The sequence below is a fragment of the Dipteris shenzhenensis genome, chromosome 28, assembly GCF_047967505.1.
Source record: "Dipteris shenzhenensis isolate YYH24624 ecotype China chromosome 28, Dip_SZ_1.0, whole genome shotgun sequence".
Taxonomy (NCBI): Eukaryota; Viridiplantae; Streptophyta; class Polypodiopsida; order Gleicheniales; family Dipteridaceae; genus Dipteris; species Dipteris shenzhenensis.
The window spans coordinates 17,965,984-17,979,721 of record NC_141623.1 but is presented as its reverse complement, the minus strand read 5'-3'; the positions used below and the strand labels follow the sequence as shown (position 1 = coordinate 17,979,721).

The following is a 13,738-nucleotide window of genomic DNA, read 5'->3' as shown; positions in this document are numbered from 1 at the left end:
AAGCTCACAAAGCATTCGGATTCATACTGCATCCAATCCCACAACTCACCGAGCAATCACCCACAAAGTGACCACAGTCATAAATCTTTTATATCTCCTCAAAGATCATCAACAAGCACTAATAATGATGCAGCCCGCCATTCCTTGCTCATCTCTACCTTCAAGTTAAAATAGCTACCTCGGCTATTCTCTTGCTCACTCTATGCCCACCTCATGCAATGAAATCTCTTTGTAGCTTCTCTATTCACGGTGTACACTAGTCACCCATGATTCTTCAGCTCACACAGAAGAGGTCGCAACCAAACAAACTAGTAGCATCCTAGTGAAGGCAACAGTCGACCTCACCCTCAACCTTAGAGCTCGCCATAACATCCCTCTTCCTCTAACAAGAATCCACACGCATAGTTGAGACCACGGCTTCTCCTACCCACAGTTGCACGTTCAAACAACGGCCACCCTACTTTCAAATAACCTTGCTCAACCAACTACAACAGATCATCATCTCTAGGAACCTCCAACGCTAAGGTCTTCTCAGCATCACCTGGCATCTGCTTAGCCATAGCCTTTCTACAGTCAGCCTTGAAGTGAGCATGTACCTCGAAATATAGTCAGCCCCTGTCGTTCTCCCACCCTTCACCATCCAGTTATGGAAGGAACTCCTCCTATTGCGAGCTCCCACACCCCTCCTCTTCCAAGACCTTCCATCCGTAAACCAGTTCTCGGCTTCTCCTATCGATGGCAATCTCCATTCACGATCCCCTTTCTATCTGCGACGGCCTTCTTCTCCTAGAGTCTTCCTTTTGCTTCTAGTGTCGCCTTCATCGAGAAGAGCCTCTACTGCTCCACGAAGCACCCGCATCCGCCTTAGCCTCTCCTTGTTCACGTATATTCCTCGCTTCCCTCCAGAACCATGCTTTCGTGATTCCTCACAGTCTTCATCGACTGCTCTCAGAACTCCCACACCTGTTACTTCCAGTCCATGCCCGCTCCTCGACTTCTGCTTCTTCCTCGAGCTCTCGTCCTCGCCACTGTTGGCTGCTGTCCTCTCATCTCCTTTTACGAACCCATTAATGGCTCAGCCACTCCATCAACAGAAGCAAACTTCTGCGCTTGCCTCCTTTTGCACAGATAGCTCTCGCCTTCAACGAACTCGCGTTGCCTGTGGTCCAAAATCCTCCAGCTCACAGAGCTTACAAAGCTCCCCGCTTATGGCTCTCCTCCTCCTCGCTTGTTACGTGAAGATGGCCAGCAAGCCTTCCATAGCGAAGCGCCACCTCCAAAATCCCGTCGCCTTTTCCTTCATGTAAGCATGGCAGCTTCACAGCTACTCCTAATCCTGGAGCTCCTAGCAAAGCAACAGCCCCGTCGCTTCTGAGCTCCTCTCTTCCATATCCGCGTCGCCTTACTCCTCTCTCTCCCACTCACAGAGCTTACAATGCTCCCGTATCCTCCCTCCGGTGCTCTCCTTGTCGTCTAAGATCCTCCGGGTGTCCACCACCCTTCACGAACTCACAGGCTCCCTCCTGTGGTCGTTGCAACCCCCTCGACAAGCAGCAGCCCCTCCTCACGTAGCTCCTAGACTCTCGTTCCTCTCCCAGGACCCCGATATCCTTCCTCTGGCATGCTTCTTGCAGTCGCCACCTCGCCATCCAGAACCTCCTCGCCTCGTCCTCATCACGTAGCCACGTGCATGCATGCTCCTTTCCAAATCAATTTGGCCACCTTAGCTTTATTTGCCACCTCATCAGTGACATTTTACCACTCTCAAGACATTTCCCCCATATCACACACCAAGGCACTTAAGCACATATTCATTGACTATGTGCACACAATTGCATGCCACCAGTCATTTAGCATTTGATTGCCCACTGACCATCCACATATGATGAACACCATCCCGTCCCTGGATACCATGAAGTGCTCGAAAGTTGCTCACACAAAATCTGATTGAACGCCAGCAAGCACACACACAGGTTGAACATCTCACATGTACATATGTTCAGACGAGTTTGGGGTTTTCAAAAATCTTCACACACCTTTAGCAACCCCTACTCTTCTGCTGTGACATTCATGTCCAGCAGCTAAAGAGGAACATCGGCAAACCACCTGGATCAAAAACAAAGCAAACTTGTGCTCTATGCCTCTGCTTTTCTCCTCCTAGATCAAAAGGATAACTTTGAACCCTCCACTGCCAAATGTGCATAATCCACCATCCTCCTGGATCAAATGGAATCAACAACACACCAATTTGATGTAGCCACCAGCTCCTTCCATGTATCCACTTCCTCACTAAGCCTCCAGGATCCCATATCTTATCTTGCCAGGATATTACACAACTCCACTGGCTATCAGCCGTCACACTTATATCATGAGTCTTGCTCCTCTTCTCATGAGCTACATTTTTTGAGGTCACTACCTCACACACAGATCTCACGGGCACAACCAGCTCATAATCTGTGATTAGGGACTTCTCGGCATACCCTATTGCCTCAACCTTGAAAGTTGCAAAACTTAACCCATCACATGAATTATCAAGATCACCCAGGAGCAAACAAACATCTCTTCCACCTGAAGAATGCTCAAACATACCAGCATACTCTTTCTTGTCATTGCCAACCACACATGCAAAATCCATGAGGGTATCATCAAGTAAAGCATCTAGCTGATCATCAACCACACTATCACTGCCATCTATCTCAACATGCATACTGGTGTTTTCATTCTCTTTTGAAGAGATCAATGCAAACATATCATTCAGTGCATCATCAAGAACACGATCCATCTCATCCTCTGAATCACCATCATCTTGTAAACACTGAATCTTAACCTCATCATACTCATCACAATTTGCATGCACACAATCAACACTTGCTGTCTGTAGGTCTTTTACTTTATCAGTAATAGCCACATCAGCTTCATCACTGTCACACATGATTGAGCTCTCATCTTCACTACTAATTTCACACCTCTCTTCCTCATTTGCTGAACCTGAAATCTCATCTTCCTCGGTATGCACAATCACAGTGTCAACCACAAACTGATTGCATTCAGCCATCATAGGCATATCATCACCACTCAACACTGGAGCATGATCATCATCTACACACATAGACTTATCCTTAGCTGCCTTTAATGGGCTCTCAACATTTCTGCCATCTATGGTAGCAACCCCTTCTCTCGGGTTCTCTTCTACCGCCTCACACAGAACTAGCTGAGCAACACCCTCCTTCATAGCAACTGACAAGCCTCCACTCATAAGTGTAATGATATCCAGCTCCTTTACATCATCAGGTTCCTTCAACAGTGAAGACAACTGACTCTCTTCTTCTGATGAGATGCTCTCTTCTTCTGTCTCACTCAAAAAATCTATCTCTTCATCTGTGACTGTCTCCTCAAGTTCCTCTTCCAATTCCAGCCTACAACTCATCACATAATCTGGTACTCTCCTTGCATCAGCTGAACTTCCTTCTCCTCCATCCATAGCCTCTCTGCTGTTATTTTGACCTCTGCTTCTTCCTGCAATCTCTACCCAATTTAGGCTGAATGTTTTCATCAGCTCCACAGCTTCATGCAATTCCTTTTTCAGGGAATCATCCTGCATAGGAATAGACACCGGCTCTCTCTCTGCATATGCCTTAATCATTTCTGGCCTACTGACCAGGGTTTTAGGCTCCTCTTGCATACCAAGCTGCCTCAGTCTCTTGACCTTCCATTCTTTCTCTCTAGCCACTCTGACTGCATCCTCAAAACTATCAATATTCTTCATCTCCACCTTCAGACGGAGTGAAGGCTCCAGACCAGCCACAAACCGGTCTCTCTTTATCATTTGCGGGGGTACTTCAGGAATTAAAGCCTCACACCATAGACTCCACAGTCTACCAAACTCTATCAGATACTGATCCACATCCTGGCTATCCTTTTGCTGAATTTTGCACAACTCCTTCCATACTTCATTAGGGCTCCTGGATTGTGCAAACCGTGCAAGAAAAGCTGCTCTCACCACTGTATACTCCGGATTTTGTTGCTGAGGATGAGTAGTCCTGAAGGTAGTCATTTGAGTCTGCAACCATGCTTTTGCATCTCCCTGCAAACAATAATTCAAGATCTGAAACAGAATCTGAGGGGTTGCCCTATCCTTCATAAGTGCTGTGAATTCCATCTTTTCCAAGAATCTCACTGCATCCTCATATGGCATCCCCCAAAACTCTGGAAAGTCCTCTGCCATCTTCACAATCTTTCAACTGTCACACACCCTGGCTTTCTCAACCACAACAAAACTGGAAGGCAACAAAATAAACACACTACTAAAGAAGCTCACTCTACATCCGAAGAGCATTCTTTTTCCTGCGGGCAAGCACTTTCAAAGCTCTCTGCACTCTAGCTCGGAGTCGGATCACACGTAGCTGGACTTCAATACATCTGTCCTTCCTGTGACCACATTTTCCACACCACTCACACTGTATCACTCTCATGTGTGGATTTCTCCCCATTGCTTGCAACACATCTCAGAACACCTGCTCCTCCAATCTTGTAAACTGAAGTGAACTCCTCCGTGGAGGCACCAAAACATGGATGGACAAAAGTAGTAGAGCCTAACTCGCCTTCACAGCCACCCTCATCCACGTTTAAAACACCCGAACAACGCAATCACAAGGCAAAAGGCATTCATTCAACATTCTTCTCTCTATAGTCCTCCTGATACAACTCACACTTGGATACATTTTCTCCAGAACCAGACAACCTCAAACAAAAACCCAGTGGACCACACAGCCCATCACAAGCTCCTACTGATGACTGGGCTTAAGCTCACAAAGCATTCGGATTCATACTGCATCCAATCCCACAACTCACCGAGCAATCACCCACAAAGTGACCACAGTCATAAATCTTTTATATCTCCTCAAAGATCATCAACAAGCACTAATAATGATGCAGCCCGCCATTCCTTGCTCATCTCTACCTTCAAGTTAAAATAGCTACCTCGGCTATTCTCTTGCTCACTCTATGCCCACCTCATGCAATGAAATCTCTTTGTAGCTTCTCTATTCACGGTGTACACTAGTCACCCATGATTCTTCAGCTCACACAGAAGAGGTCGCAACCAAACAAACTAGTAGCATCCTAGTGAAGGCAACAGTCGACCTCACCCTCAACCTTAGAGCTCGCCATAACATCCCTCTTCCTCTAACAAGAATCCACACGCATAGTTGAGACCACGGCTTCTCCTACCCACAGTTGCACGTTCAAACAACGGCCACCCTACTTTCAAATAACCTTGCTCAACCAACTACAACAGATCATCATCTCTAGGAACCTCCAACGCTAAGGTCTTCTCAGCATCACCTGGCATCTGCTTAGCCATAGCCTTTCTACAGTCAGCCTTGAAGTGAGCATGTACCTCGAAATATAGTCAGCCCCTGTCGTTCTCCCACCCTTCACCATCCAGTTATGGAAGGAACTCCTCCTATTGCGAGCTCCCACACCCCTCCTCTTCCAAGACCTTCCATCCGTAAACCAGTTCTCGGCTTCTCCTATCGATGGCAATCTCCATTCACGATCCCCTTTCTATCTGCGACGGCCTTCTTCTCCTAGAGTCTTCCTTTTGCTTCTAGTGTCGCCTTCATCGAGAAGAGCCTCTACTGCTCCACGAAGCACCCGCATCCGCCTTAGCCTCTCCTTGTTCACGTATATTCCTCGCTTCCCTCCAGAACCATGCTTTCGTGATTCCTCACAGTCTTCATCGACTGCTCTCAGAACTCCCACACCTGTTACTTCCAGTCCATGCCCGCTCCTCGACTTCTGCTTCTTCCTCGAGCTCTCGTCCTCGCCACTGTTGGCTGCTGTCCTCTCATCTCCTTTTACGAACCCATTAATGGCTCAGCCACTCCATCAACAGAAGCAAACTTCTGCGCTTGCCTCCTTTTGCACAGATAGCTCTCGCCTTCAACGAACTCGCGTTGCCTGTGGTCCAAAATCCTCCAGCTCACAGAGCTTACAAAGCTCCCCGCTTATGGCTCTCCTCCTCCTCGCTTGTTACGTGAAGATGGCCAGCAAGCCTTCCATAGCGAAGCGCCACCTCCAAAATCCCGTCGCCTTTTCCTTCATGTAAGCATGGCAGCTTCACAGCTACTCCTAATCCTGGAGCTCCTAGCAAAGCAACAGCCCCGTCGCTTCTGAGCTCCTCTCTTCCATATCCGCGTCGCCTTACTCCTCTCTCTCCCACTCACAGAGCTTACAATGCTCCCGTATCCTCCCTCCGGTGCTCTCCTTGTCGTCTAAGATCCTCCGGGTGTCCACCACCCTTCACGAACTCACAGGCTCCCTCCTGTGGTCGTTGCAACCCCCTCGACAAGCAGCAGCCCCTCCTCACGTAGCTCCTAGACTCTCGTTCCTCTCCCAGGACCCCGATATCCTTCCTCTGGCATGCTTCTTGCAGTCGCCACCTCGCCATCCAGAACCTCCTCGCCTCGTCCTCATCACGTAGCCACGTGCATGCATGCTCCTTTCCAAATCAATTTGGCCACCTTAGCTTTATTTGCCACCTCATCAGTGACATTTTACCACTCTCAAGACATTTCCCCCATATCACACACCAAGGCACTTAAGCACATATTCATTGACTATGTGCACACAATTGCATGCCACCAGTCATTTAGCATTTGATTGCCCACTGACCATCCACATATGATGAACACCATCCCGTCCCTGGATACCATGAAGTGCTCGAAAGTTGCTCACACAAAATCTGATTGAACGCCAGCAAGCACACACACAGGTTGAACATCTCACATGTACATATGTTCAGACGAGTTTGGGGTTTTCAAAAATCTTCACACAACGTGCCTATAGATGTGCTAATAGATGCTCTGTAAAAAAAAAAAAAAGAATGATGTGCTAATAGACACACTTATAGATGTTGTGTATTTTGTGTGGTTGTGAGAATCCCATTTTTACAATATGCAATTCAATTCTTACAGCCAACCACATTATAATTTGCATGATTCCGTGCACGTCTATAGCCAACGATTACAATTCCGAATAAAATATGACAACTCCAAAGCATTTAGATCACAAAGCATTCATTGATAGAACATTGCACAAGGAAATTGAATGCCAAAAAAAAAGAGGAGTGTATATTAATTCATAGCCCAAAAAGTGCATGTATATACATATAGCACAAAGCCAAGCCACCTGTGGCTTCAAGTATAAAAAATAAGAGGAGTGTATATACAAGAGAGGCACGAAGCCAAGCCAATGGCTTTAGTACAAAAAAGAATAGCTAGCACTAATTCTAGTACTAATTCTATGACTAATCCAAGTCATCTGCACCCTCGCTCCCATCTTCATTGCCTTCTTCATTGCCTTCTTCCTCCTCAGTATCCTATCCTTTTGCCTCCTCAATATCCCCAGGGGCTTGTAAATGAAGGACAACATGTATCAATGTATGAAAAATCAAATCTTTATTTATAACATTGACATTTTTAAGGTACTTTTAAATACTTGCAAGGGTGCTCCAATAGCCCGGATATACTGCTCCTTAGTAATCAACACCTCATCATAAAAGTGCCTCCATGTATGTTGCCTCCTACGATGTCCATGATGGTAGGCTATCTCCGCAAGAGTAGGGTATCTACCCATGATATCAAGCTGCAAGGACACAATTTGTAGAGGGGTTAGTACAAAGGAACAACCTCCTAATAAACCACATAAACACTGCCGGAGATTGGATGAAAATTTGGGACCTTTCCAAGACTCCTCCACATGGCATGAGCCGGTAAGGGTTTGTAACTATTGTGTGCTATATTTAATGGAAATAAAGATTGCACGCTAGCACCATATTTTGTTTAGATACTCCATTCTTTATTGGCTACCATATTGGTCCCACCTCAAGACCAATCACTTTCTTGATTCCATGCATATCTTCAAGAATGTGGCATCTATCAAAGCTAGAGATGGTGGTGGTGAAGTGGGCTATCACTACAATTCATACTCCCACTGGATGCATGAGGTGTTTGAAGGGGGCCTTCACAAAGAGCAAGAAAAGAGGTGTAGAGCAATTATACGGCTTGAAATCTCATGATTGGCACATGATGCTCCAAGTAAGTATGACTTGGCATAATCTCTTTTTCCTTACAAATTTGTGAGTGTAGAAGCAACTAATCAAGCATCGCTCATGTGTTCAGTTCGTACTATCTATGAGCATTTCTCATAGTGCATCAAAGGACATGACAGATTGTATTTACAAGATGGGAGAGCTTGTGAGGTACTCCACACTATGCAAAATGTGAAGTGTATCAATGCATGATGCAAAGGTGTTTTGTTTAGTCGAGGAGACCTCTCCATGTTCTATTCTCACAAGCCAACTACATCTCATAGTGCATTTGGTGGATGAGATTGCTATATGCGGCACTGTACATGCACGATGGTTGTTCTTCCTCGAGCACTTCATGAAGACCTTGAAGGGTTTTGTGAGGCAAAATGTAAGGCGTGAAGGTAGCATGGCCGAGGGTTAGTTGATACAAGAGTCATGTGTATATATTTCTGAGTTTCTTGTTCATGTGGATAGCTCTCTCCCATGACTATAAAGAGATGATGACAACCTAAGGATGACCTTTATTGTGCCTCAAGGGAAAGGACGGAGCAAAGTAATGGGCATGGAGTTGCTAAATAATCTAAACCTCTATTGCATGCTTAATAGAAGGCAAGCAGACAAGGAGAAAGGGCCCTCTTTCATACACACCACGGATATCGTGTGCCATACCCTGAGCATCTAAGATTACTTCCAAAGGATATTCATGTAGATTGGCTACTTGATGAAATGGAGAGAGCAAAGAGAGATGAGGGGATGCATATCACAATGGAAGAATGAGAGTATGCTAGAGGATGCATGCAAAAGGTTGGTATATAGAATGTTATCCACAATAAGTTAGGAGCTTTCAACAATTTAGATTGCTTATTCAATCGATTTTGTCTTGGTGTAGTGTACTATGTTCAATGTGCTATATGGTGTGAGAGCAAGAATTTTAGGGCACAACGGATTGATGATAAGAGAAACACACAAGATTGTGGTATCATTGCTAGCTTTGAGGGAGCCAATGGAGCCATGGATGATTATTTTGGCACAATCCAAGATATTGTTAAGCTTGACTTTCCACACTTCTTTGTGTATGTTTTGGATGTCAAGTGGTTAAGGACATGGTGGAAAGAGGCCCTAATGCAACAATCAAATGCCATGCAAGTGGCTTTGTAACTATTGACTCCACAAAGTTTTGGCAAAGCAAGGAGGACACACTAATACTATTGCAACATTGTGAACAAGTACTGTACACATTTATAAAAATACTCACTTTTTAATATTTGATACCTTCTATGCAAGGAAAATAAAATGTTTGTATTTGTGTTTGAATTAGGTTGTCTATCAACCAATGGTGGATAATAATAGGTGGTGGCACGTCATACCTATTATGCCATGTTCCAAAGTGATGTATAGTACATTTACTAATATGGAGTGTATGGAGGATGATCATGGCCATGGTAGTGATGATGATCATGCTACGAGAGAGGAGGATGATCATGAGATAGGAGATACAGATATTCAAGCCATTCCCATGAGGATGAACCTGCCATTGGTGATGTTGATTTTGATGAGCATAGTAGCACAAGTAGTAGTGGGCTGAATGTATTTGTATATCTCCACATTCGTTTGGACATTGAAATAGATATTTTGGCAAGGGTTGATCTCATTGAGGATCAGATCAAACCGTAGCCCATCATTGATATTAGCTCTCCTCACCTCACTTAATTTTTGTATATGTGCATTTGGCAAAAAGCATATTATGGTGTATGACATGTGCATAGCATTGATATTATCAAAAATCATGTGTTTTGGTAATCATGGGCAATTTTTGGAAAGAAGTGATGCACATTTATCAGCCTATAGCAAAAAGTTTCTCTGATGTGCATTTATAACTACATCTAAATACGTGTCTAAAACATAGTGTAGATGCGCTGTTAGTCATGTTAATAACTGCACTAGTAGATGTGCTAATAGACATGCTAGTAGATGCGCCTCTATTTTCATTGATTCTATCTACACCTATAGACGCGCCAGCTATTTTGCATGTCTATAGTTGCTTTGTCTTCTTGTGACAATAATGCTAGGTTGGGGGTTAGAGTGTACACCATCCTTCTTGGAGCTAAGGTCATGCTGTTTGACCTAGCCTCGATTATCCATAAAAGAGACTCCATAGTGGGTTCTTGTTTGTTTAAATTTCTCTCTAAACCTTACTGGCTTCTAGTGTGGGATGTGGGCAATATCCCCATATAGTCAGCCATTTTTTGTACTTAGTTTTTTTGGGACCAACCAGCCACTCATATAATTCGACATGTATTTGTTATTAAAAAAATAGTAGTAGTGCAGTAGTAGGTGCATTCTTATTACATATACTTAGTACTTTTTAAGATATCTATCCATAAAAAGTAGTTCTAAGTAATTTAGCTATAATTTTAAGAATAATAACTATCCTACAAGTAGTTTTGATATTTTCCACCTAAAAGAAAAATAATGGTTCCACCTAACCACGCTTTTACCCAAGTGCGATGATTAGTCTTGGAATTTGGAAATGATATCCAAGAATAGTGTTGGTGGGAATGAGCAAATATTAGTGTTGGTGGAAAATATTATCGGAATGGCAAATCTAGAAGCTTCTCCATGTTGGGGAGGTAACATTTAATAGAGCCTAAAATTTGATAAATTTTCCCAAAAATTAACATAACTTCCTCATATGAGATTTGAATTCAGCCTTCTAAGTACTCTCAATCAGCATAAGTCGAGTGGAGCCATCTATAAGGTTCAATTTCTCACATTCTAGCTTATAATAGACTTATATCTAAACTTTAAGTTTATTTAAATGCATTGAAGCCTTGAAAATGGTAGTATGGGCTACCATTTGTCACTCTATGCTGGGAAGGCTTTGCCCAATGGCCTACACTTTCATAACTCTATAAGGAATAGATTCGCCCAATGACCTACAATTCCATAACTATGTTTTCCTCTTAAAAGTTGCCCTATTTTTTCTTCTGCCAAGTTAAACAATGGTTTTCAAGGGGTCCTTTGGATTTAATTAGGACTTGGTGTGATGCAATTTCCTTTAACAAATTTTACAAGGATTTGCCTTGATAATTTGGCACTAAGATTTGGTGGATGTGATTATGGTTCCACTTGGCAGAGACTAGGCTAAAGGACATCATTTTGGTCTCATTTGACCATGGTTATTCTAGACCTAGGGTTGGGTGGTGGCTTATCTACTATGTGTAAACAATGCAAATGTGGAATTTTATTTGCCACGTGTTGTGAACTACTGGTGAATTCTGAAGGCTAATGTGGCTATCGACTATCTACTAGGTGTTTTCTTTCTTGCTTGTATGTTTGCTGTATCAACTATCTACTAGGTGTTTCCTCGCTTACTCGGATGCTTGCTCTATGAGTGTCTTGACTACTAGTGTATATTTTTTCTTTTGCATTGGTTGTGATTGTGTGTTTTGTGTGCTTTACAACATGTATCGTGCATGGGTCTATTGCATTTGTGTGAGTTTGCTTGTCATTTATTGGTTCTGATTACTTATTAAGATATGAAGTAAGTCAAAAGCTTTAATATTTTCAACTATTGCAGGTCACTAGACTTAAAAAATTAAAAAACTTTTACTTGTACGATGTTTGTAACTCATAAAATGCCCGAAAAAATGTCCTTATGAAAAAGTCATTATAAAAAAATAGAATCAATAATAAGTTAAATTGCATAGTCATAAAAGCCACATGCCTATAATTTGAGGTATGAGGATGGTTGTAGGATCTAGCTTTGAATTTTTGACCATGTAGAAGGTTTTAACCTCACCTACAAAGTTTCATGCATGAATTGTACAAATAATCCCATTGAATTCTTCTCAATTTCATCTCTATCTTTCCTTTAAAACCTTGTGCTCTCAGTATGTGGACTTTTAGGGTGCTCTTAATACTAAGGCAAAGGGCTTTGTTTGAGCCTGTAGCTCTACTAGTGTAGTTTGTTGTTTTGAATCATAGACAAGTGAAGACTTTTCAGACTTACTATGTGTGGCTGAGGTGCAGCTTGATATTTATTTCAATATTAGCAAGCTTGGTGGTGAATGAGAGCACATGTTTAGTTGGGGTAGATTCATTGGACTTGCATGTGAGCATACCTTCCTATTATTCTCTTCCTCATGCTATCATAGTAGCCTTCATTTTTCCAACTACAAACTATGAAGCCCATTCTATTACCTTTTTTAATAGGCTCGCTTTTTGTGTGTCGATAAAGCATTGCATCTTTGAATTGTAGCTCGTTTTTGAATAATTTTGGTATTGTCTGTCATGAGAAGAAGACTTTAGCGAGATACATGACTCCTATAGGACTCTATATTCAAAAGGATGGTGTGCATCATGCCTTATCTCCTTTCCACTAAGAAAAATGGGTCCTCTTTCTCAAGGCTAGATAGGAGGAAACAATGTCGTATTTTGGTGCTGAAATTGAGAATAATCGGCTAAGGTTTCAACTAATTAAGATTTTTGAGTAATTCAGTGTAAAATACAACAAATGTGTATATTTTGGGATCCATGCAAAAGCCAACTACCTTGGGAGTGCCTTCAGTTTGATTGGTTGGAAAATTGACTTATTCTATCTCGGTCCACGTACAAGGGAGCTCTCTAGGCCTACAAATACGACTGTTGCGCACAGCTCCTCTCCATCACCAAGTTCATTCAGTTAGGGAGCTAAGTTGTAGTTCGTGAATATCCAACTTCCATTAAGCTAGTCAGAAGCATGGCCATCTGCACCCTCGCCCATGTCCTGTTGTTGTTTGTTCTTCTTGCTTCGCCCCTATGCCTCAACGGAGTTCACGGATCAGTGCGATTACTATTACTGCTATTATCATTCTCAGCCGGCTTTGCTTCTCTAGATGCAGCATGTTTTAGCAATATCGATTAATGTGGAAACCAATTAAGGATCGTTGATTAATCAATTGCTAGCTTTAGAATAACTATGGAAGCCACTCTAGAATGACATTCATCGTCTTTATGTGGTTGCAGTGCGGCAACTACGGGGCGACGTGTGGTGGAGAGAGCCTCGACGGATCAACACTATCAGCAGAGTGTGCCAATGTCAACGGCGATTCTGCGCCGACATCGATTGACCTCAACCAGAATATTGTAAACAGTAACGGGGAACTTCTGTGCGATAGCTCCGGTGGGGGATACGCTCAGTCCTGTCAAAACGGTGGAGTGAATGGCGGCCATACTTTGAACGCAAACTGTTACGATACAAGTGGTGCGCTTATAGAGACGAGCGTTGATCTAAATGGCTGTATTGCTAACCAAAATGGAGCCCTGGCATGGTGCTTCTAATGTCTAATAAGTAATTATTAGCATTCTAAGCGACTATGATAGGGAATGATTCGGTGTGATGATCAGAAGTTCTTTGTAACCGCTCAGATCTAGCGTAAAAAACTGTATCAGTCCATGGCAATAACTCAATCATCATCCCGCAGCCTTGTACTGCGCTTTCAATGCGTGTAACTGTCTTCTGGGTTCAACGCAGTGTTCACAGAAAACCTGCAAACTATATACAATGAACCTGTAACATTTTTATTTTCACCTATAAAAATTATTTTCTCAATTTTGTAAAATCTGCAAAATTTTAGGCAATTTAGTTATATTTTAGCTAAAAGG

At 43.0% G+C, this 13,738-nt stretch overlaps 1 protein-coding gene across 1 annotated transcript; it reads left to right on the top strand.

Annotated features, from left to right (window-relative positions):
* Nucleotides 1–13,069: 13,069 nt before the first annotated feature.
* LOC147883270 (cyanovirin-N homolog) lies at nucleotides 13,070–13,414 on the top strand. Its single transcript, XM_087399453.1, has one exon. It carries the CDS (start codon nucleotides 13,070–13,072, stop codon nucleotides 13,412–13,414), a length of 345 nt encoding a protein of 114 aa, XP_087255579.1.
* Nucleotides 13,415–13,738: the final 324 nt, after the last annotated feature.

Excerpts from the sequence above, each read along its gene's own strand:
- LOC147883270 (XM_087399453.1), top strand. The coding sequence starts at position 13,070 with ATGACATTCATCGTCTTTATGTGGTTGCAGTGCGGCAACTACGGGGCG.